This window comes from Lactuca sativa, chromosome 8 (assembly GCF_002870075.4).
Source record: "Lactuca sativa cultivar Salinas chromosome 8, Lsat_Salinas_v11, whole genome shotgun sequence".
Taxonomy (NCBI): Eukaryota; Viridiplantae; Streptophyta; class Magnoliopsida; order Asterales; family Asteraceae; genus Lactuca; species Lactuca sativa.
In genome coordinates this window covers 104,478,973-104,500,899 of record NC_056630.2, presented here as the reverse complement: position 1 = coordinate 104,500,899, position 21,927 = coordinate 104,478,973, and the positions used below count along the sequence as shown (strand labels likewise).

At 34.8% G+C, this 21,927-nt stretch overlaps 2 protein-coding genes and 1 long non-coding RNA gene across 3 annotated transcripts; 2 read left to right on the top strand and 1 right to left on the bottom strand.

Moving 5' to 3' along the window:
- Nucleotides 1-1,208: 1,208 nt before the first annotated feature.
- LOC111909591 (uncharacterized) lies at nucleotides 1,209-2,226 on the bottom strand. Its single transcript, XR_002856247.3, has 2 exons — nucleotides 2,010-2,226; nucleotides 1,209-1,807 (listed from the first exon to the last, which is right to left on the bottom strand). It is a non-coding gene; the product is annotated as an uncharacterized LOC111909591 (long non-coding RNA).
- Nucleotides 2,227-3,209: 983 nt separating this feature from the next.
- Nucleotides 3,210-6,453, top strand: LOC111909590 (adagio protein 1). The gene is made up of 2 exons (XM_023905377.3): nucleotides 3,210-3,799; nucleotides 4,586-6,453. The coding sequence occupies exons 1-2, from the start codon at nucleotides 3,573-3,575 to the stop codon at nucleotides 6,177-6,179; spliced, it is 1,821 nt and encodes a 606-aa protein (XP_023761145.1). The 5' UTR covers nucleotides 3,210-3,572; the 3' UTR covers nucleotides 6,180-6,453.
- Nucleotides 6,454-19,627: 13,174 nt separating this feature from the next.
- Nucleotides 19,628-21,717, top strand: LOC111909592 (uncharacterized). The gene is made up of 4 exons (XM_023905378.3): nucleotides 19,628-20,114; nucleotides 20,642-20,739; nucleotides 20,997-21,063; nucleotides 21,375-21,717. The coding sequence occupies exons 1-3, from the start codon at nucleotides 19,883-19,885 to the stop codon at nucleotides 21,048-21,050; spliced, it is 384 nt and encodes a 127-aa protein (XP_023761146.1). The 5' UTR covers nucleotides 19,628-19,882; the 3' UTR covers nucleotides 21,051-21,063; nucleotides 21,375-21,717.
- The last annotated feature ends 210 nt before the right edge of the window (nucleotides 21,718-21,927 follow it).

Below are 21,927 nucleotides of genomic sequence, written 5' to 3'. Positions count from 1 at the left end.
ACATGGACTTGCCACCTCATTCAACTCTCCTATTGAACTCACCATTGTGGATGCTTTAAACCAAACAATCATTTCAAGTTTTTAGTGGATCAAAGGTTTTAACTATTGAACCCTATAAAAGTTGAAAAGTTTTTTTTTTTTTTTTTTTTTTTTTTAATCACAAACAATTTTTTTTGTTAACTAGACCAATTTTACAGTTTACTCTAATTAATGTCACCCCAACAACGAATTAATGGGTGTACCTTCCAAACATATTAGTTTTGTTGTACCGTTTTTATAACCACGATTTTGTGAATAGAGTGACACACTCAAGAACAATAGTTGTTCTTTAGGAATTTATCAATGTCTGTATAAATTTTATAATCAACTCAAAACACAAATAATCCTAAAGACCTGGTTGTCAAGAGTGTTTCGAGAAATGCAGATCCTACCAAAAGAAACTTCAACTTCTTATGTAGTACCCATAATTCTTGTAAATACAAACGGAAGAGAATCTCCTACGTATTTAAAGAAACAAAATCATTGTAATCATGTACAACCAAGGTTCTAAAAGGCGTGAGGCGTGGCGTGGCGGCAAGACCAAACCTCAAGCTTAACGAGTTATGGCGAGCCATGACGTTTTTCACGGCGTGATGTAAGGCGGCGATTTTGTATTAATTTATAATTATATTACCGCATAAATATAAATTTATATGAAATATACCTAGTTTTTAGAAGTGTTATATCAACAACTAATAACAGAAAGTTAATAAAAAACACAATACTTGTATGTCCGATTAGAAAATGTATAAAAAAGAGCAAAAAAAATGTCTCAAACGAAAAAACACGCGCCATAACACGCAATAACGCGCCATGACACGCCTTACCACGCGCCACGCCTAACAGCAACGTTATGAAACTTTTCGTAACAGCGACGGCCCGCCTCACGCCATGGCGCGCCTTTTAGAACACTGTGTACAACTAAAAACACAAAGAAACAAACCATTTTATCATGTGATGTTCTATGAGGTTGTCCGTGATATGTGATGCTCGATTTCAATTTGAATGAACGGATTTTTAAAACTTTACTTCAGACTGAATAGACATTTTTTTAGGTTAATAGAAATGATGAATTCCCTTGGGTTTAGAAAACTAAAGACTTAAAGACATAATAAAAACTAATGATGTAAGATTAGATCGATATAAGCTATCCTAGTTGAGATCTTAAGAATCTAAATAGAGGTCTTAGTGTTTTTGAGATTGTTTTTCACATATAGGATCTTAAGAGAAGATTACAACCCATCCTTTTTGAAATAATCTAAATCCAAAATACTCTAAGTAAATGCTTATAAGGGACACCATATATTTAACTTTTTGTACACCTGTAGGAATGGTAAAAGTGCACCGTTTAATCATGAAATAACAAACAATGTCCGTTTAATTAGTCATTACTCGCCCCAATCGAGGTTTTCAATTCTTGACGCTTTAACCTCCTTCTCATCTTTACAAGCTCCCAACTCTTCTGAGTGAAGCATCGTAACAATTAGGCCAGCTTTATCTTCCATCTTTTGCTCCTTTCCATTTCCATTGTTACAAACCTCATCATTACTCCTTTTTATTCTTCATCTTTATTCATAAACTTGGTAAACATAATTTCTATGGAGACAATTCTTGACAAATTCCATACACTAGACGTGCTCTGTTTAAATTGGTTACCTTGTGATTTCAACGAAGTAGCCCAAAGATTGTTGTTGGAGATTGAAATCCAAATGGCTGTTAGAGGATGTATATAGTCTCGTTATAAACATATGGAGTTTGAGGCTTAGATCTGAATACAGAACAAAGCAATTGAATTACATCTATGATCTATCCAATTTTTTGCTATGATTGTATTAATTATATATAAGCATGATAAAAATGTATAAATCTAATCGCAGAGAGGAATTAAAATATAGTTTCGGATGTTTTTAACCATATGAAACTATATTATACTATATGTTTTCGATTGATAAACAAAAGGAAATACTTACAATCATCAAATGAATTTAGTAGACATACACAACACTCGATCTGGATCAAAATTCTAAAGAACGCCATGATAAGCAATATGAACCAACAGAGAGAGAAGTAAGAAGAGGGAGTTTTATTTAAATATGAAACTTTGGCATGTATAAAATGAAAAAGAAATTAATATATTTATATTTTATATTTACACTTTATTTTATATTACTTAGGTACCCTTCTCCATCTGTGCATTTATTCCACAGTCCGAAACTTTTAGAACCTTGCTCTGATAACCCCTTAACTACCACAAACACGAGCCCTATCCCTCTGATTACCTTTAATTTAATTTATTTTATTTTTTTTAAATAAATAATAATTCACGTCCACTTTTTTTGTTAAGTCAACCCAAGATTGGAAAATTATATGTTTTTAAAAGTTGTGTATATATAATAGGCCATTATTTAGTGTGATCCTTGTGGAATTCACGCTTATGTGTTGCTTGCACTTCATAATTTCCACTAATTTTTTCGGTCATCCCTTTTATGTCATTTTTTTGCTTTTGGTTGCTTATTTCATGTTATTTGGTTTCTTATTTCATGTGATGATTTATGTACACGATTATACATAATTTCCTAGCCATTAAATTACTTGAATCACTAATGAACTTATACCCACATTAGTAGGAATCTTAGTTGTCGCAAACTTATTCACCATTTTTAGTTAGTTATAACATGTTTATTATCATTGCACTTCTCTTAAATAGAGGCTTGTTTGATCCTCGCAAATAACATGTGCATGCCACAAGTCTATAAAAATTTCTTTTAATATGAAATTCATAATAGCTGGATGAGGAATATAATAATATTAATCTACCATGAATACAAAATACAATCCGTGAGCCTAAATGGAAGGTTTTTAAGATGACATAATTAATGGTTGACCGATAATATTAATACCTAGTGAATGATATAAGTTGCTATTTCAAGGGTTACTAATATTTATCAACAAAAAAACATATCCATAAAAGAAATTCTTACGATATTTTTTAAATTTCGAAAAAATAGTCGTATAATACACACCACACTTATATGAGTAACTTTAATATATTTAGTTTTTCACATAATTAATTAAGTCAATTAACAAAAAATGAAAGAAGTCAAGGGCCACTATTACTAAAAAAGATAAAACAGTTTTGGGGAGTGGAAACATACAAATTTCCAAATTCTTTGTGGAGTCAGGAGAGCCGTGGAGATATTTCGATATCACCTCTTCATCCCCCTTCTGTGTTGCTCTCTCTCTCTGTACGAGCTCATTTGCAAAATTCATACGCACCACTCATTTACACAACCCAATAACTCGAAATTAAGCCACACAAAACCCTATTTCATCAGAGGTTCGTCTAGATTTTACTAGGAATAGTTGTTTCTATTAGGGTTTTTACTTCTTCTTCTTCTTCAGTGACTCATCTGTCTACCACTCTATTTGTTTTTTTTTTTTTTTTTTTTTTTTTTTTTTTTTTTTTTCTGTTTCAATTTGAGGTGTATCTTATGGGGTGAAGCGCCAGTTATTCGATATTTGCTTTGCTTTTTATGGAGTGGGACAGTAGCAGTTCTGATCTGAGTGGTGACGAGGAAGAAGGGTTTTTATTGAACGATGGCGGCCCCTTGCCGTACCCCGTCGATAGCCTGCTTCAACCGGCGCCGTGTGGTTTTGTGGTTACGGATGCGTTAGAGCCTGATCAACCGATTATCTACGTCAATTCGGTTTTCGAGATGGTTACTGGGTATCGCGCTGAAGAAGTCCTTGGTCATAATTGGTGAGTACTGTTTTAATCCACCTAATTGAAATTAGCTCAATTGAGCCATTCGTTTTTATAAAATGATCTTGTTGTTTAGGGTTACTGTGTTTTGGGGTTTTGAAATATTCTCGTTCTTGATATCGTAGGTTTTTGCTTAATTTTGTTCTTTTGAAACATATGCACCATAGATAACCTTCAAATCTAGCACTTTAGTACATCAATAACCTTCAAAAAAAACACCAGGAATTGCGTTGCACATAAGATAATGTAAATCTAAATAATCCCCTGAATTCCCGTGAGTTTGTTTCATAACACCAAGCATGGATAAACAAACCTAATAATTGTTTTAATAGTAATGAGAAATCCAGAATAATCAATGTACAATAATTATTACTCGATATGCTTGGTATAATTATTCTGAACAGTTAATAAAGCTTAACAAGATCATGATATACCCTCTGCACTAATGTTGTCATTTAGGGGTCAAGGATTCTAATTAGATAATATGTTGACATGCATGTGCTTACCAATAAACTTCTTTTGGATTGTACATGGGAAGCATTAATCATCCTGATAGATCACATGGAATTATTGTATTATTCAGGTCATGTTATCTTTGATGATGAGCACAAAAGACCTGTTTGTGTTTTTTAAGCATCTAGCATAGTATGGTGAATGCCATTAGGAGTATTAAGAGCATAATAAATACATTATTACCAAAAATTGCTTGATGCATCTTTCTTTCATAATATATACATTGTATTATTGCTATTTACTATAATACCACTTCATCTATATTTGCAGCCGATTCTTACAATGCAGAGGTCCATACGCAAAAAGAAGGCATCCATTAGTAGACTCTTCAGTAGTTTCAGAAATCAGAAGATGCATCAACAACGGAATTGAATTCCAAGGAGAACTCCTAAATTTCAGAAAAGATGGCACCCCAATTATGAACAGACTCCGAATGACCTCCATATACGGCGATGACGATGAAATAACCCACATCATCGGAATCCAATTCTTCACAGAAACCAACATCGACCTGGGCCCACTCCCGGGGTCCACAACAAAATCCACCCTACAACCCTACAACCTATTCCGTTCCGCTCTTCTTTCCAATTCCGCCTCTACAACCCGCAATTCCACTCCCGGGATTCTCCAATTGACCGACGAAGTAATCTCCCTCAAGATTCTCTCACTGTTAACCCCACGAGACATCGCGTCCTTTGGATCGGTTTGCTCCCGGTTTTATGAAATCACAAAAAACGAAGATTTATGGAGAATGGTGTGTCAGAACGCGTGGGGGAGTGAAACCACTAGGGTTCTAGAAACCGTCCCCGGGGCTAAACGCTTAGGGTGGGGCCGGTTAGCCCGAGAGCTAACCACCCTCGAAGCGGCTGCATGGCGGAAGCTAACCGTCGGCGGTGCGGTCGAACCCTCCCGCTGCAACTTCAGCTCGTGTGCGGTTGGAAACCGGGTGGTTCTATTCGGTGGTGAAGGTGTCAACATGCAACCAATGAATGACACTTTTGTCCTTGACTTAAACTCAAGTAAACCCGAGTGGCAACATATAAAAGTGGGGTCCCCGCCACCTGGACGTTGGGGCCACACGCTTTCGTGTGTCAATGGTTCGAATCTTGTTTTGTTTGGCGGATGTGGTCGACAAGGGTTGTTGAATGATGTTTTTTTGTTGGATTTGGACGCTAAACATCCAACATGGCGCGAAATTTCCGGTTTAGCCCCTCCGATTCCGAGGTCGTGGCATAGTTCGTGTACCCTCGATGGAACTAAATTAATTGTGTCGGGTGGATGTGCGGATTCCGGTGTTCTTTTAAGCGATACGTTTCTTCTCGATCTGTCGCTTGAAAAACCGATTTGGAGGGAAATTCCGGTGTCGTGGACCCCACCGAGTCGACTCGGGCATACGTTATCCGTGTATGGTGGGAGGAAGATTTTGATGTTTGGTGGGCTGGCGAAAAGTGGGCCCCTTAGGTTTCGATCAAGTGATGTGTTTACTATGGATTTGAGTGAAGACGAGCCGTGTTGGAGATGTGTTACGGGTAGTGGGATGCCCGGGGCGGGGAATCCGGGCGGGGTAGCTCCCCCGCCCCGGCTTGACCATGTGGCGGTCAGTCTGCCCGGTGGGCGGATACTTGTTTTTGGTGGGTCGGTTGCGGGGCTTCATTCGGCTTCACGGTTGTATATACTTGACCCGACAGAAGAGAAGCCGACATGGCGGATTTTGAATGTACCGGGTCGGCCGCCTAGGTTTGCTTGGGGGCATAGTACATGTGTTGTTGGAGGGACACGTGCGATTGTTCTTGGAGGACAAACGGGTGAAGAGTGGATGTTGAGTGAGCTTCAAGAGTTGTCATTAGCGAGTTATGTTATTTAAAAAAAATACAAAAAAGAAAAAAGAAAAATGAAGGTGGAATGAGTGGAAATTCAAATAAGGTACAATTTTTGTCAGATGATTTGTGCAGGAGTGTTCTGTGGTACCTATTTTGGATCATCACTGCATCTTTTAGGGTAACAGTAGGTTTGACCATGTAATATAACATTTTGTCGTGTATTTAAATCATGAAAAAGAATAAAAAATGTAACAATGAAATAAAAGGTTGTTGTAATTGGTGTATATAATAAGAAGTCAGAAATATGTTAGGTTTGTACTTGACGCCTATTTCTACATTTTATTGCGATTATAACGTTATAATAATGTGATTTTTTTTTTGGATGCTTAATGATAAAATGTGAACCTTTCTGCCCACATTGTTTATATATGTTTATGGTTTCAGTTTTTGAGTGTGAAATGGTTCAAAGTCTTTGAGGTCTTTGGTCATCTTGGCCCGACATTAATTTGTGTTCTTTCACAAAAGTCAAGCCTGTGCAGTCTGCACTATCTAAATAAATCTGTATATTTTAACGATGGGTTAACATATCAAAATCATACTTTTAATCAGATAATATATACTTATTGTTCGCACATGGTTCTATGAAGACTGAATTACAGAAATGAAAACTGTGATTTAGTAATATTTGCGGTTTCAGTCCTATTTTTCAAAATGACACTAACAGTACTCGTGTCATGTAGAAACCTATAGACCAAAATGCCTCTTTATGATGAATGAACTTAGACTATGAAGCTGGCCTGGGTACAAACATTGCATTTGGGTACATGAGTTCTAGATGGAAATTACATTTTTTAACAACCAAATTGACGTTTTGGAAGGAGGCATATGTGAACTTTATGACTTATCTATTGGAAAGAAGATCAACACTTAGATCAACTGATTGTTTAGTTTTTATATGGGTTGAATGACTTATCCATTGGAAAGAAGATCAACACTTAAGCCAACATGTTTAAGTTTTTAGATGGGTTGGAGGGAAACATATATGTATGAATCTAAATGGGGTTTCCCTTCTTTTGGACTTGGAGAGTGGGATTTTTACTGTGGGACAAACTGTTTTAAAAATTGCATCATGCAAAGTGGTATAACATAAGAAATCATGCATGAAAAATCAACACAGATTTAAACATTTTTCATTTGATACTATCGGTTTCCTTACGTCAGAAGTTCAATAGAGTCCAATGGGTCATACATAGTAATGTTATGACCCTAAGATTTATGTTGTTTTTAAAAGAATAAGTTTTATCATTCAAAAAGGAGTTACAACATAACTTGTTGTTCATTTACCCACTACGTCTGTGTAAAACTTTTAATATAAATAGACAATATTTGTAATTTCAGTCTTTGGAAAAAAAATTAATCTTTGGCATTGATTTGTACTAGCAGATAATCAATCGTAATCCTTCTTGTAGTCACTTGGAAGCTAGCACTAGAATTCTCGTGCCTCTGATGGTTCACATCCAACCCTATCAACAAGGAGGCTTAAAAAGAGGGGAGAGGGGATGGAGGAATTTCGACGATCTCTTGGAATAAACAAGTGGCCGAAAATTGTAGCTCTTAGGGTCTATTTATAGTTAAAACAGGAAATCCTAGATAACCCTAATTTGAATATTATATTAATACTTCAAATTAGGTAATTATCTACTCCCTAATTATCTATAAGGAATATTCTTGAAACCCTATAATATTCCCTCCAGAAACCGTCCACCTAAAGGAGGAAGGTTCTGGAACCTCTTGTTCAACTACTGAATAATCACAGTTAGACCCTGTACTTTTAATTAATCTAATTAATTCTAATTAATTTCTGATTAACTATTAATTAAATAATACTATTTCTAATTAATATATTATTTCCATAACATATTAATAAATTCATTTATTGCTATTTATTGATCATATAATAAATCAATAAATCAGTATCTCTCTCTAAAAGTCATCTTATTCAATTACTAGATTTGAGGGCAACCCAAAAGGACTTTGTTAATAATTCAAGTAAACGCTAATTCAGTTATTGACTTAGACACCTAATACAACACTTTATTACATGTTGAATGTGGACATGTGGTTTCTTTTGATTCTTTCATTGCAAGTTTTATGTGTTTGGAATATTTCGATTCATGTGGCCTTAGGACCATTTTTGTAATAATTATTTTTCTGTTACTATATTTACTAAATGTCATAGTAACTATGCCATTATAACATAAGTTAACTGATACCCCAACTTTCATAACTTTACTTGATGGAAGTACATGTATTATATATATATATATATATATATATATATATATATATATATATATATATATATATAAAAGGGTAATATGTTTTTATTTTAGACATCAATATGTACGCACAAAAAAAGGAAGCGGGATTTCTTTATCCCTCACATTGTTTCCAGAAGAGGAACCCGCAAGAACGCTAATCACTTCCTTATGAATTCTTCCATCATTTTAGATGTCATGATGAAACAACCATTCTAAGATTGATTATCCATCAAGTAAGTATTTCAATCTCTTATGTGGTAGACAAAATTTTGTTTGAATTGATTAGAAAGATTATAATATACTGATTTTCAAGAAACAAAACATTATGAAGATGGGAGATATAACATCCCAAAATTCAAAACCAATTATTTTCATATTAATTAAAACATCAACCAAACATGTTTAATAAAACCAAGAGAGCAATCATAATGTTTTAATAATCATCAAAAACACATCAGAGTCAAATAAGTGAAAAATCATGGTGTGTGTGATGCGAGCACCCCGAGCTCTTCCCCTTCAATTCGGAAGTGCCTAAAACATAAACTAGAAACCGTAAGCACGAAGCTTAGTGAGTTCCCTAAAATACTGTATACCATACATATATGTCAGCTCAAGGCTGTGCCGGGTCTATTTCACCCCCGAGTCTATTTCCACTCATGAGTCGGCCCAAAGCCATATCGGGTCTATTTCACCCCCTGGTCTATTTCACCCATGAGTCTTTTTCAACTCATATGTTAGCACTAAGTTGTACCGAGTCTATTTCACCCCACATACATATAGCAAACAGGCACACATGCATACAACACATACGACATGAGTTACAAAGACTATAAGCACATATAATCCTTAGTGTCCTACAATATAGTGAGCAAACTCACCTCAGTCTGCCGTTAGTCAATAGATGCTCGGGTTGCTGAACCGGAGAATCCCCGCTCTAGCCAATCAAATAAAATCCCAACTAATAATTGGGTCATAATCCATAACCAGAAATCTAGATTATTGGTCCAACACCTAGGGTAAAAGACCATTTTACACTTTCCTCACCTGACCTAATATTCGAGGCCCAAACTCAATGGAACTAAAATCCCAAAAGTGGCCTAATTTCCTAAAGGTTGCCCAGAGCCTAATATGAGCCCAAATCTCAAAGGACCAAAGCCTAACAATGGCCCAAAGTCAGAAAGGCTAGTGGCCCAACAAGGCTTATAACCCTAATAGTCTAAATATGGCCCAAAACGACAAAGCCCAAGACCAGGCCTGGTACGACGTACTAGGTCGCTTGCTTGATCGATGACTCGAACGTGTACGTGCAACATACGCTTGTGTACACGCCTATTAAGCACTTAATGCTTGTAACCAGACGTCTAAACTTCAGATCTAAGCCTTGTGGAATGTCTTAATTCATAAACTCATTAACTTGGAGCCTTTGCATGGCTCAAATGAACTCAAACGAACTCAAACCCCATATTTAGCATTCTATTTTCACCAAATGGACATAAACACATGCATGGTTGATCCACAACCATCAAGATGTTAACTTTATGGACTAAGGACCTTGGAAACAACAAGAGAAACAACTCCCAACTTCTGTAGTGGAGGAATTCCCACTAGATCTCATTCATGGGACCGAAAGTTACCAAAACTCCAAAAAGATTAGATCTAAACATACAATGAGCAAGTTCTAAGCTTTATACGTCAATGAAGCTGGAAATGATGAGTGGAATCTAGATCTACAAGCTCTCCCTTTATCAAAGCTCATTCTTCAATGCTCTTCTTCATCAAATCTCACCAAAACACACTAAAACACACACAAATAGGGTTAATTCTTCTCTAAAGGGGCTAAGGTTTCGAAATGAGGCTCAAAGGGTAATGAAGCCTCAGAAATGAGGGGATCATGGGTTATAATGTTGCTTAAATATGGTCCAAACCCTAAAAATTAGGGTTTGTCTCCTGGGTACGTACACCCAGCGTACGAGGAGTACACCCAACGTACCACAACTTTTCCGAAAATGGAAATAATGCCCCCTTGGGACCAAATCTGCAACCAATATACACACCAAGGGTAAAAAATGAAAGTACCTTGAATCGGGTGTTAAAAGAGATATCGATATTGACAAGAAAATGTTCTGTAAAATGCCCACACGTAATTTAATATCCTTGAACTCAATGATATGATATTTTATTAGAAACAAATGCTTTCAAAAGGCATTTAGGTTGTTCAAAAAACGTTGAGTTCAAACATATAGTCACATAAGTTTACATTTTTATTAATCTTCATTGCATGAGCTCATTGGAGCTCTTGAACAAGCAAATGGATACATTTTTTGATAACTGAAAAAATAATCAAATTATATTTTATTCCAAGTTATACACATGTACTAAAAGTGCAGTTAAATTGAAACAACAAAAGAATTTTTCGAAAGCATGAAACATGATGATGTTTCTATTTATATTTTAGAGCTTATAATGTCATGGTTGATGTCTAACAATGAACACTCTTGCTATGGATGTGGTTTCAACTTTTGCAAAGATGAAATTCGACAATATTTTGCCATATGAAATCACTTTGTTGGAACTTTGACAGTTTGAAGCCATTATGGATTGACTCAACATGGTGACGATTATTTTGATCTAAAGAGAATAAAATGAAAGGTTAAGCCGTAACTTGAAAATCATGGATGAGTTGAGCATTTAGAAAAAATATATGAAGTAATTCATATTATGCTAATGGATCTTGATGTTGTTATATGGATGGAATTTCTTAGTACGTATATAACACGTACGAATCTTGAGTTAGGTAAGAAATGTTATAAAACTCTTATCATGACTAGGTTCACCCACTCTAATGTTATAAAAGAGGTTTAAGGAGGTCTTTTCTATTCTTAATTAGTTCGTTTTCTAAAGGCTTATTGATTACCACCCTCACCGCTTCTTTGCATTTTGAGAGTGGAGTTACTGAAAGCGTTTGATAGGAAAATGTTCAAGTTAAAAGTATTAAAAGAAAATCCTATTTTATATAATCAAAACGTGAATCGTATGTTACCCATGAAAATGCACATTTTCTTTATATTTTGTTAATGAAGCATGTGTGGTTAACCGATATGTCAATGTGAGAGTATAAGTTGAAACTGATGTGGTACTCTAAAAAATTAACTTTGTTGACGAAGTGTGCGTGGTTAATCGGCACGTCAATGTGAGAGTAATTTGAGTCGAGGACCACAAGGTTTTGCATGGTTAATTCATCATTTGTTCTATGATCCATGACATCCTAGTCATAGAATTAAGATGAGTATAATCTGAGATTAACATGTCATTGGTAGTCAATGAATCTCAAAGATCTAAAAATTTCATAGATAATGAAATTGGCAAAGGGTTTTTCCTACCTAAATAATTTTGCAGTGTGTTTACGACATCCCTTTACACATCATAGAGCCAAATATGGATCCCAACCTTGTTAAATAATTTTGAATTGGATAACTATTTTCTAAGGATTAATAAAACAAACTAGAATGAATATTAATATTAAATCTATATTTTTTATCCACTAAAATTTACTGCTATAAAACCACTTAAATGATAAGATGATAAGATGATCAATTTTGTTAAATTCGTAGTTTGGGAGCACTTCTCATAAACGCAAAAGAAAGATCATGCCTTAGACAAAGCTCTTTTTGAGGTTCCTCCAACCACTACATTCTAAAGGCAGTCGTCAACTGTGTGTTGTATATTGACATATTGAAGTAAAATGGAATTTCATTAAGTTAGGAATTGGTTGTGGTTATCACAATTAACTAGCTAACATGTACATATAATCGGTTCATTCTAATTTTTAGTATGAACAACTTTGAAATTTCCATGAAGGAGTTGAGTGTCATGTTGAGGGACCTTTTGGAACTAACATGAGCAATCATAAAAACTCCAACTTTAAATGCTCCCATATTCACTATCATGAATGGAAGTGTCAAGAAGAGCAAATTCAGTTACCCATGGGTTAAAATACGGTTAGTGTTGGTATGCCTGGCCCCGAATACCAAGGACAAAGAATTACTTATTCTGAGGCATGTTCAAATATGTTTTTGTTTTCATTACAAAAAAAGGATCAGGAAAGCATACATGCGCAATATGAATCTAAAGTAAAAGACTGAAACATGGAAAAGATACTTTGATCTTGACGATCCCATGCTACCATCTATAGGATCAAAAAGACAACTCGTTTCTCCCAAATGTTTAGTCTTAAATCAGATACATGAATTCATAATTTGATCATGAATACTAGCATTTTCAAGAATGTGTAGTGACTGAAATGAAGTAAGAAGACTAAAACATGGAGAAGATAATTTGATCATGAATAATGAGCCATTGTTACTATTCATAGGATCATAAGCCAACTCTTTATCCCCAAATGTTTAGTCTATGGTCTTATAATTCAAAGTGTTTATACAATGTTTCGTGAGATTGTTCTGACTATTTAAATGTTTAACATGTTTAGAAGAAAGTTATGAAATCTATGAAACTAATATAGTAACAATACTTCATAGCTTATTCGAATATTTGAATAAAATATTGTGTGAAGAGTGTCCAAAGCAATCAACTATTGGTAATATTTTTAATAATAGCAGTGTCCTATTGAATTGCCATAATGACCCAAATTGAGCAGACTAAATAAATGAGAATTTACTTTATTAGTTATTATGGTGTAATAATTAATTAAAAACTATTTTGAAAATTATTTTGGGAATTAATTAAATAGTTTTAATTATTAAAATGGTTGAATATTAATTAGTTAAATATTAACTAACTGAAATATTCCAGAATCCTTAAAATGATAGTAATTTCGATGTCATCTCCATCCCACATGAGATAAGAGATGAAACTAAGAAATATAAATAAGACTATAAATTGAACTCTAGGGATCTCATAATTCCTTGCATCTTGACTTGACAAACTCATCAATTCTCTTCCTCCATTTATACTGGACGATTTCATTATCCTCATAGGGTTTAATTGATCATCCTCCTAGATAGCAATTTAAATAACATTATATGATTTTTTTTAAAATTTATTTTAGCAAATTAAACAACATAGTTATTTTTTTAAAATTGTAAATCTCTTAAGTTTATCGTAGATAAATTTCAGGAAAATTAAGTAATCTAACCCTTATAAATGAACTATTTGCAAAAAATGACCAATAAATTTCAGGAAAGGTCTTCGGAACAATGAAGTAGTATTTCGAACAGTCGTTCCGGAATAAGGTTTTTTTTTTTTTTTTTTTTTTTTTTTTTGTCGTGTGTGTGTGTGTATAAAATGTGTTTGGTCATGTTTATATAAGTTTTGTTCTTATAATATCTACATTGCAAATGTAATCTTAAAAATCAACAAAAAAAACTAATAAATACATAAATTTAAAGGATTTGTTTAAAGTAATATTACAATGTTCGAATGGTCTTTATCCTTGTATCCCAAAAAATATCAGCCAGTCGTTTACTATATGACATTTTCCATGGACCATTTTTACCCTCTATAAAATATGATTTCCCGATGATCAACATCTCTAGGAACCAACACGAAACACCCCAAAAATCCCCTCTATTGTCAATCTGTTGTGCTATATCTGGGGATATTTCGAGGGTCGTGTTGAAACTCTCAAGTGGGATTGCATCGGTTGGTTCGGTACCATAGTAGTTGATACCCACTAGTAGTTTGTGGATGCAGACTCTCATATCTATAATCCATTCCTCTTCTTTTGAAAAGTAGTCGCTCCTCAAATGACTATCGTATATAATAATTTTTAATGTCTTCAAATCCAAAGCACCTAAAAACCAGCGAGCAATTGGTATATTGATTAGGATGTAAAGCTACATAAAATGTTAGAAATAATTAATCAACAAATAACATTATTTTATAAATTACTGTTACGTAGGTAATGTAATCCAAACACAATTATATCGTATCACAATCTGTCCATGCTAGGTAAACGAATCCATCAACCATACCACTTCAATTAAATACATCAGTGTTGAAAGTTGATGGCACAATCGTCCACCAAGCATCATTCCGTCTACGCTCTATCAATAATGAGATCCACAAAATGATATGTTGCCAAGCAAAAAATGTGTAGTAAAATAAGTATTGTTATTAGAAGCGTAGTACGTAATGAGCACACAATTATATAACTTACATCACATTCTAACTAGCTTGCGTGACTATCTGCATATAACCGCGTCCAAAACTCAATCGTCGGAATACCTATCAAATAACGGTGAGCAAACAACAACAAAGTATCCCATTTTTTATATAGACTATGTACGACATGTTCTAAAATATTATCTAATGGTGCTGGTTGTTGTCGTGCAACACATTTCCTCTTTATTTGTATCCGTGAGATAATTATACCATATGGACATAACGTTTTGGCGCATAAAACATCAGACGATTGAATATGTGGAGACGACTGCTCAAGGACGTTATTCAGTGGTTGTTTGAGTGTGTCTGACCCATAATCATGCTCCCACATGTCATTGTACTATGTAGTGCCAACATGTTGCATGATAAGTGCCTATGCGGTTCCATAGTTTTTAATTAAAAACATACAAAAACATAAGGACCATAAAGTTAAATAAAAACGATATGTGAGTGAAATAATTAACAATATACCTCCATCCCCTTCAAGGTACCAACATCGTCTTCGGGAGTCTTATTGATAAGTTTAGAAGCATGGTTAAAGTAGCGTCATGCTCCGCTAAACGCTTATCATGTGACATCATATGCTTACCACATTCACTGAGTTCATTTTGCAATTGATGAACCTCATTTTGCAAGTTAGTAATAGTTCGGTCCATATCAATTGATTGTTCAGAGACCTGCGGTGGTGGTGGTAGCGGGTGAGATTGAATATCTATATGTGCCCTTTTTAGTCGAGGCTAATGGTAGGGTAGCCTTTGGGTGATGGTGTTAGGGAAGGTGTCATGTGAACTTCTATGTTGAGAATATCATGGCGATCAATCCATGCTGAGCTAACTATCCACCATTCAACATGACCATCAGCTTCTGTCGGCTACAACTTCTGTACAAGTCTGTTATCCTGTTAACAAAATTATAAAACTATAAATAAAAAATAAATTATAGATATAAAAGAAAATCTTAAAATATATAAGTTACCATATGTTATCAATTGTTACAAACTGGTTACATCGAGTCTTTTGTGAAGGCCTCGTCATGCAACAATCGTAGGGATCACATTCTCTTGTCGGGTACCAAACAAACTGCTCACAGGAAAAGTTTCAAGAATCCATATATGAAAAAAAAATCATTTATTAGAATGTTAGCAAACAAAAAAACTAATAAATTGTTAATCATGTAATTACCTTGAAAGCATATAAACCCATTAGGGTGTAGATCGTTTTTTTTGAGGTTGTTTCTCTTTCGATTCCATTAGATGTATATGCTTCTCAACCTTATTGAATATACTAATTAGTTGTGAGTACAGTTGATCCCAAATTACCCTCTCCTATGGATATTTGTGACATAAAAAAACTTTCAATTAAATTTCTAAAAAATATTACTAATGATAATTAATTAACATTAATTATAATCTGTAATAAATTAACTACAAGAAACATTTTGAATTCATCAAAGTCGGATACCAAAGCCAAATACTCATGTTGTTTAGCCAACCACCCATTGAACCCTTTCTCTAATAGATATAAGAGACATACACCGACCACACCCTCGTCCGATAAGTTATTAAGCGAATGCTCAAACACATTCTTCACATCCTCTAATTTGACGGTGACATTCCTTGCGACCATAGGAAACGCACGGGAACGAAAGGCGGCGTCGGAACCAGACACATGAAAATAATCTCCAAAACGGAAGCTGGTAAAAAGACAAAATTCTTTCTTCCCAAAAAGATAGCTCATAATCCCCACTCTCAAAAACAATTTCCTCTGCTTCGCGTCGGGGGCCGTGATAACTTCGTGGCAATAAACATAATATAGAAGCAAAGAATTTCCATCTACATTATGATTGTCTAACCATCTTCCAAAACATGTATTATGAAACATAGTCTCGTATGTTGGTATGTCTCTCAATGCCACAAGAATTGTCACACTAATTTTGGGTTTACAGAACAGTGTAATGGATGCATCCAAAACCTTGTCGTGTTGCACAAATAAAAAAGTTGTTATAACCTAACTTCAGAACGGAAATTGGCCACTATCCTAGACCAATTCCTCGTGTTTCTGACCAATTCGTCGTGTTCCGGACCAATTTTTTTGCATTATGGAGTGTTCTAGAATGAAATTCTATGTTCCGAAACACTATATTTCGATGTAAACTAACAATACCTAAACATCTATACCACTTTTAGGTTGGTCCTACTGCAATTGCATCTTTAATTAAAAGCTTCAGAATGTTTTCAGTTCATTCTGGAGGTGTTCTACACATTCCGGAACAGTAGTTCTCGGTGAATAATGTGACATCCCCAATTTCACGGCCAGAAAAGACCGATTTGTTTATGCTTTGTTTTATAAAATCAGAGTAAATCCTTTTGATTAAAAGAGTTGCGGAATTTGTTCTCAAAACAAAATATGATAAAATTTATCAAAACGTTTCTAAAAAAGAACGTATTTTCATTAAATAATAAAACCTCGGGATGTCATCTTCCGATACAGACAAAAAGAATAAACAATATAAAATAGACCTTACAACAGTTATTTGTAACTACTAATCTATAATCCAAAATCTCTCGTCAAGTCCACCAATTTATACTCTTGTGTCATTACCTGTAATGCAAAGAAAACTGAGTGGGTCAGGCTTGGGAGTCTAGTGAGCATATAGGGTTTTCGTCCCACAATAATACATTTATTATATTCAATTATCAAACAATCAACCCAAATACCCATTCCCATTATATCCTTTATTTCTTAAGGATTTACCCTAAGAATCAACTATCCTTTATCCATTTATTCCTAAGGATTGACCTAAGGAATTGACACAAAGTCCACCATTGCCAAGGTCCACAAATTACGACTGGTAAACACTTAGTTCAACATACTTAACAAACACCTAGTTCTAACACTCCTAGTGAACAATTAATTCAAAACATCTGGTGAATACTTAGTTCTAAAACACTTAGTGAACACACTCAGTTCAACAACACCAAGTGAACACATCTAGTTCAAAAATACTTAATGAACACATTGAGTCCAAAAATACCAAGTGAACACATAGAGTTCGGAAATACCTAATGAACACATTGAGTTCAAACACCAAGTGAACACATAGAGTTCAAAAATACCTAATGAACACATTGAGTTCAAACACCAAGTGAACACATAGAGTTCAAAAATACCTAATGAACACATTGAGTTCAAAAATACTTATTATTTCGTCTCACATCAACTATTTCATCTACCCATGTTCTACCCAACATATTTGTAGATGCAAACACATATATAGTTTAAATCTTTTAAAACATGTATAAAACATTATTTCAACATCTATCTCAAGTAAACAAACAATGTATAAACACCTAGCACGTACTTCATAGCAAATACTTCATATCTATGCGGTAGAAGAAATTGAATATACATTCACACATATAACAACAAAATATACACATAACACATATTTCTTATAAAATACTTCGTATTTATGCGTTAGAAGAAAGTAACCACACACTCACTTGGTTAGACGATGCTCGGACAACACTACAGCTCTAAGAGTAGTACTCTTTGGTGAAACCGGGATCACTTCGCACACCGGGCTTCTCGCGGGCAGAGCTTCGACTCGGAAACTCTTTTCTTCTCGGGATCTTTGGGCTTCAGGACTTGCTTCGGGTCTCGGGGTTGATACCGGGGCTTAGGGGGTACTTCTTTGCACGTAAATCAAGGTAATATGGGTGAGAGATGAGAGAATGAGCAACCAAACTCGGCTGGCCCTTCAAATCTATTTATAGGGCAAAATTGGCCCTTGCCACGTCGTGACACCTTTTTCCACGTCGTGGGCTTGGTCGTCACTGCATGCGTCATCGCAAGTTGCATCTGGGGGACTCCCGGAGGTGTCAGAAGACTTTCCACGTCGTGGCACTGCTTGCCACGTCGTGGTATCTGACAGTTTTGGGGTTTCGCGCCCCGAACTTCAAAAATTCATAACTTTCGCATACGAACTCCATTGGCTAATTTTGACTTTATTTTTAATATGCTCTACAACTCTCGTTTAGACTCCATTGGCTAATTTTGACTTTATTTTTAATATATTATAATTATATTACTTATATATTATTTTTAGTAGGTCGTGACAGGAAAACTCCATTATAAACTCATAACTCCTTCGTCTGACGTTCGTTTTCGTCTGTCTTTTTATCGTTGGACTACTATCGAAGACATCTTCGACTCTCGTTTAGATCACTAAGGATAGATATCTATCTACCTTAAATTCACTATTTACGTCGCGCTGGGTCGTGCGGTTCTGTCGCGAACTTCGACAAGTCATAAATTCTTCGTTATAACTCGGATTTTGACGTTCTTTATATGCACAGAAACCTTGTGAAATATACTACAACTTGGTTAAGATTAATCATTCTAAATAATCTTCCATCAAAAAGTCATTTTTGATGTTTATCGTCTCTAAATTGACTAGCCGTGATCTACGCGCGTTACAAATAATCACGTTATACAAAGAAGCAAACTAGGGTTGGGAGTGAAGAACGTACCCGTAAATAATCAAGTCGTAGTGGTCATCTTCCATGTGAGAGTTATGTGTCGGATATCGGAATTAGAATCATAATCGTGTGTCGGAAAGTCGGAGCAAGATCTAGAATGAAGTCGAGGGTCCGGATGTTTTCAAAATATATTCCAGATTTTGAAATTCAAAGATCTTACCTAGAAAACATATGGAAACTCCGAAATGGGCATTTCGGAAAGAACGAAATGGGCATTCCGGAAAGAAAGAAATGGGCCGGTGCACCCGAAAACAAGTTCAAAATACATTACGGAACAACCCATTCCGAAGAATGTGGTTATTTTGAAAAAGAAAAATAGGTTATATCTTTAAAAAAACTCACAAAAAAATGGTTATTACCAAATAGATAAAAGAATATTTCTCCACAAATCAGTAAAAGAGAATTATAAAACAATCTTAACGTTTATTTGTATTATTAACCTAAAAGAGAGAAAAATAAGTTACAACTTGAATGAAACATTCTTGTATATCTATCCATAGTGATACTCAAAGCATCTGTGTGAAGCTCTTGCAGCACACCAACGATCGTTTGAGTTTTGAGCTCCCCTTGCTTACAGATCAAATATTCTCGATATCAAATTGAATCCAATACACAAAGAAATCGACCCCCTTTTCCCACTCTTTCATCTCAAAAGTTCAATCAAACTTTCCCAAAAATCCCCCCTTTCTTCTTGAACTTAAAGATAATGCCGATGGAAAAAGAACAACCAATTCCTCCGCCGGTGATCGGAAAGATAGGCTATTACACCGTATTCGTTACTCCTACTCCTAAATCCTCATCTGAACCGGATTCCAACTCTCAGAAGAAAACGAGCTTTTCTCCCGTTCAGCCGCCGCCGGTTCACTACGAGAAGACAGCTTCGTCATACGGCGCAAACTTCGGTTTCTTCTGGGACGCCATCGCCAAACTACAGAATGGTATCGTTCTTATATCTTTCGATTTGATATTATCAGATTTAGAGTGAAACTGAACATCGAAATTGTTGCGGATATCTTGTCGTTTACCAAAATATAGCTCAGATTTGTTGTTTAGTTGCTTAACTTTCTTCTTCTTCTTCCTCTTCTTCTTCTTCTTTATTGTTTGATACCTAATCATTGATGAACTTTTGTTGCTTTTTGTCTTTTCTATGAGTAACTTTTTCTCGCATCTAATTTCATCCTCTTAGAACAAATGAGGGATAACAAAGTTTAAGATCAAGTACTTGCTAACAACATTTATTAATCCAATCTCTGAAACCATCTCTATTAAACACATTTAGATCGGAAACATCTAGTGCCTAGTGGGTTCCACAACTTCAATTCCATACCATAAAAGGAAGATAAGATTAATGCGAAAATTTTGTATTATTGTCTGCTAGTGTGATGAAATCTTTTGATATGAAGATCAATTATGTAAATCCAGGTGATACGTCAATGGTTGTTCATGTTAATCCTTTCTGTTACAGTTCATACAAGTATGGATGACTATCTTGCACATTGGTTTGGGCTAAATCAATCAAAATATCAGTGGGCTTTGGATGATTATTATGAAAACGAGAACATGGTATGTTTATTTTTCCATTTTTAATTTTCTTTTTCTTTTTCTTGTACAAATTTCTACTTTTTATGCCAAATTTATGAATCACTCATAAGTGTGCCTTTCTTATTTAATGTTGGTGGGGTGGGTCCACCATTGCATGCAAATAACCTTATCTTTACGCCAAAAATAATGTGCCATCTTTCGTTATAAAAAAAAAGTACATTATTATTATTATTTCTCATTATTGATATTTGATTCTTGTGGAACGTTATCAACCTCAGGAGAAAGGTGACACAAAAGCTAAAGATATGCCAAGCAAAACACAAAGTGTTTAACTTTGTTTACTAGGTAAGCTGTTGCACACTTGTTTTTCTCTTGTAACTTTAGTATATAATGATTACAAAAAGACCATAAAGTTATTAGCCATTTGCCATAAACAATGATCTTCTTTTTGACAAATTTTCTCTATAATATTAATTAACAAAAAGAGTTACGTGACGCAATGAAATTTCTTGTGATTATTTGTCTAACGCGCAAACTGCAGGAAATAGCAATGTACTTTAAATCCTTTTACCAATAGAAGCAATGCAATTTATTTTTAACCCAAAATAGAAACATACTTATATTTTTTTAGTTTCATTTTTTTTTTTGCATGATAGGTTTTGTGCAAGGGTATTTTGGGGACCATTTTGTGTGAAAACATAACATCACATGATGGGAACTTTCATTGGTTATATCGGATCAAATGTCCAAATTTACAGTGATCCGATCATGATTCTTTTAGTTTGATGCAAGTAGGGGGGCATGTAATCTTTTGATGATTATTACGATGTTTTTAGCTTAGCAATGGCCAAGATAAAGATAGTCTAATGGGGTGAATTTTAGCTATATAAATATTTTCTTGTTCCATTTGTATTTATTTCCGGTTAAAAACGAGTGGAAGTTATTTAATCTAGTAATTTTCACCAGGGTAAAACCATAATGGTTATAATTTCTTAGCAACTTGTTGATGACTTGATATTTGATAGTTACTAGTGTCGTTTCTCCTTTGTAGTTGTGATAAAGGTAGACATACTTTTTACATGTATGGTTTTGGAAGAAAAAGTGGGCCCATTTGAGTGCTTTGGGCCCAATTTTGCCAACATATCACAGCGACAACCAGAATCCACCACCACCAACGATTGTTCAACGACGATGAGGCCCAAAACTGAT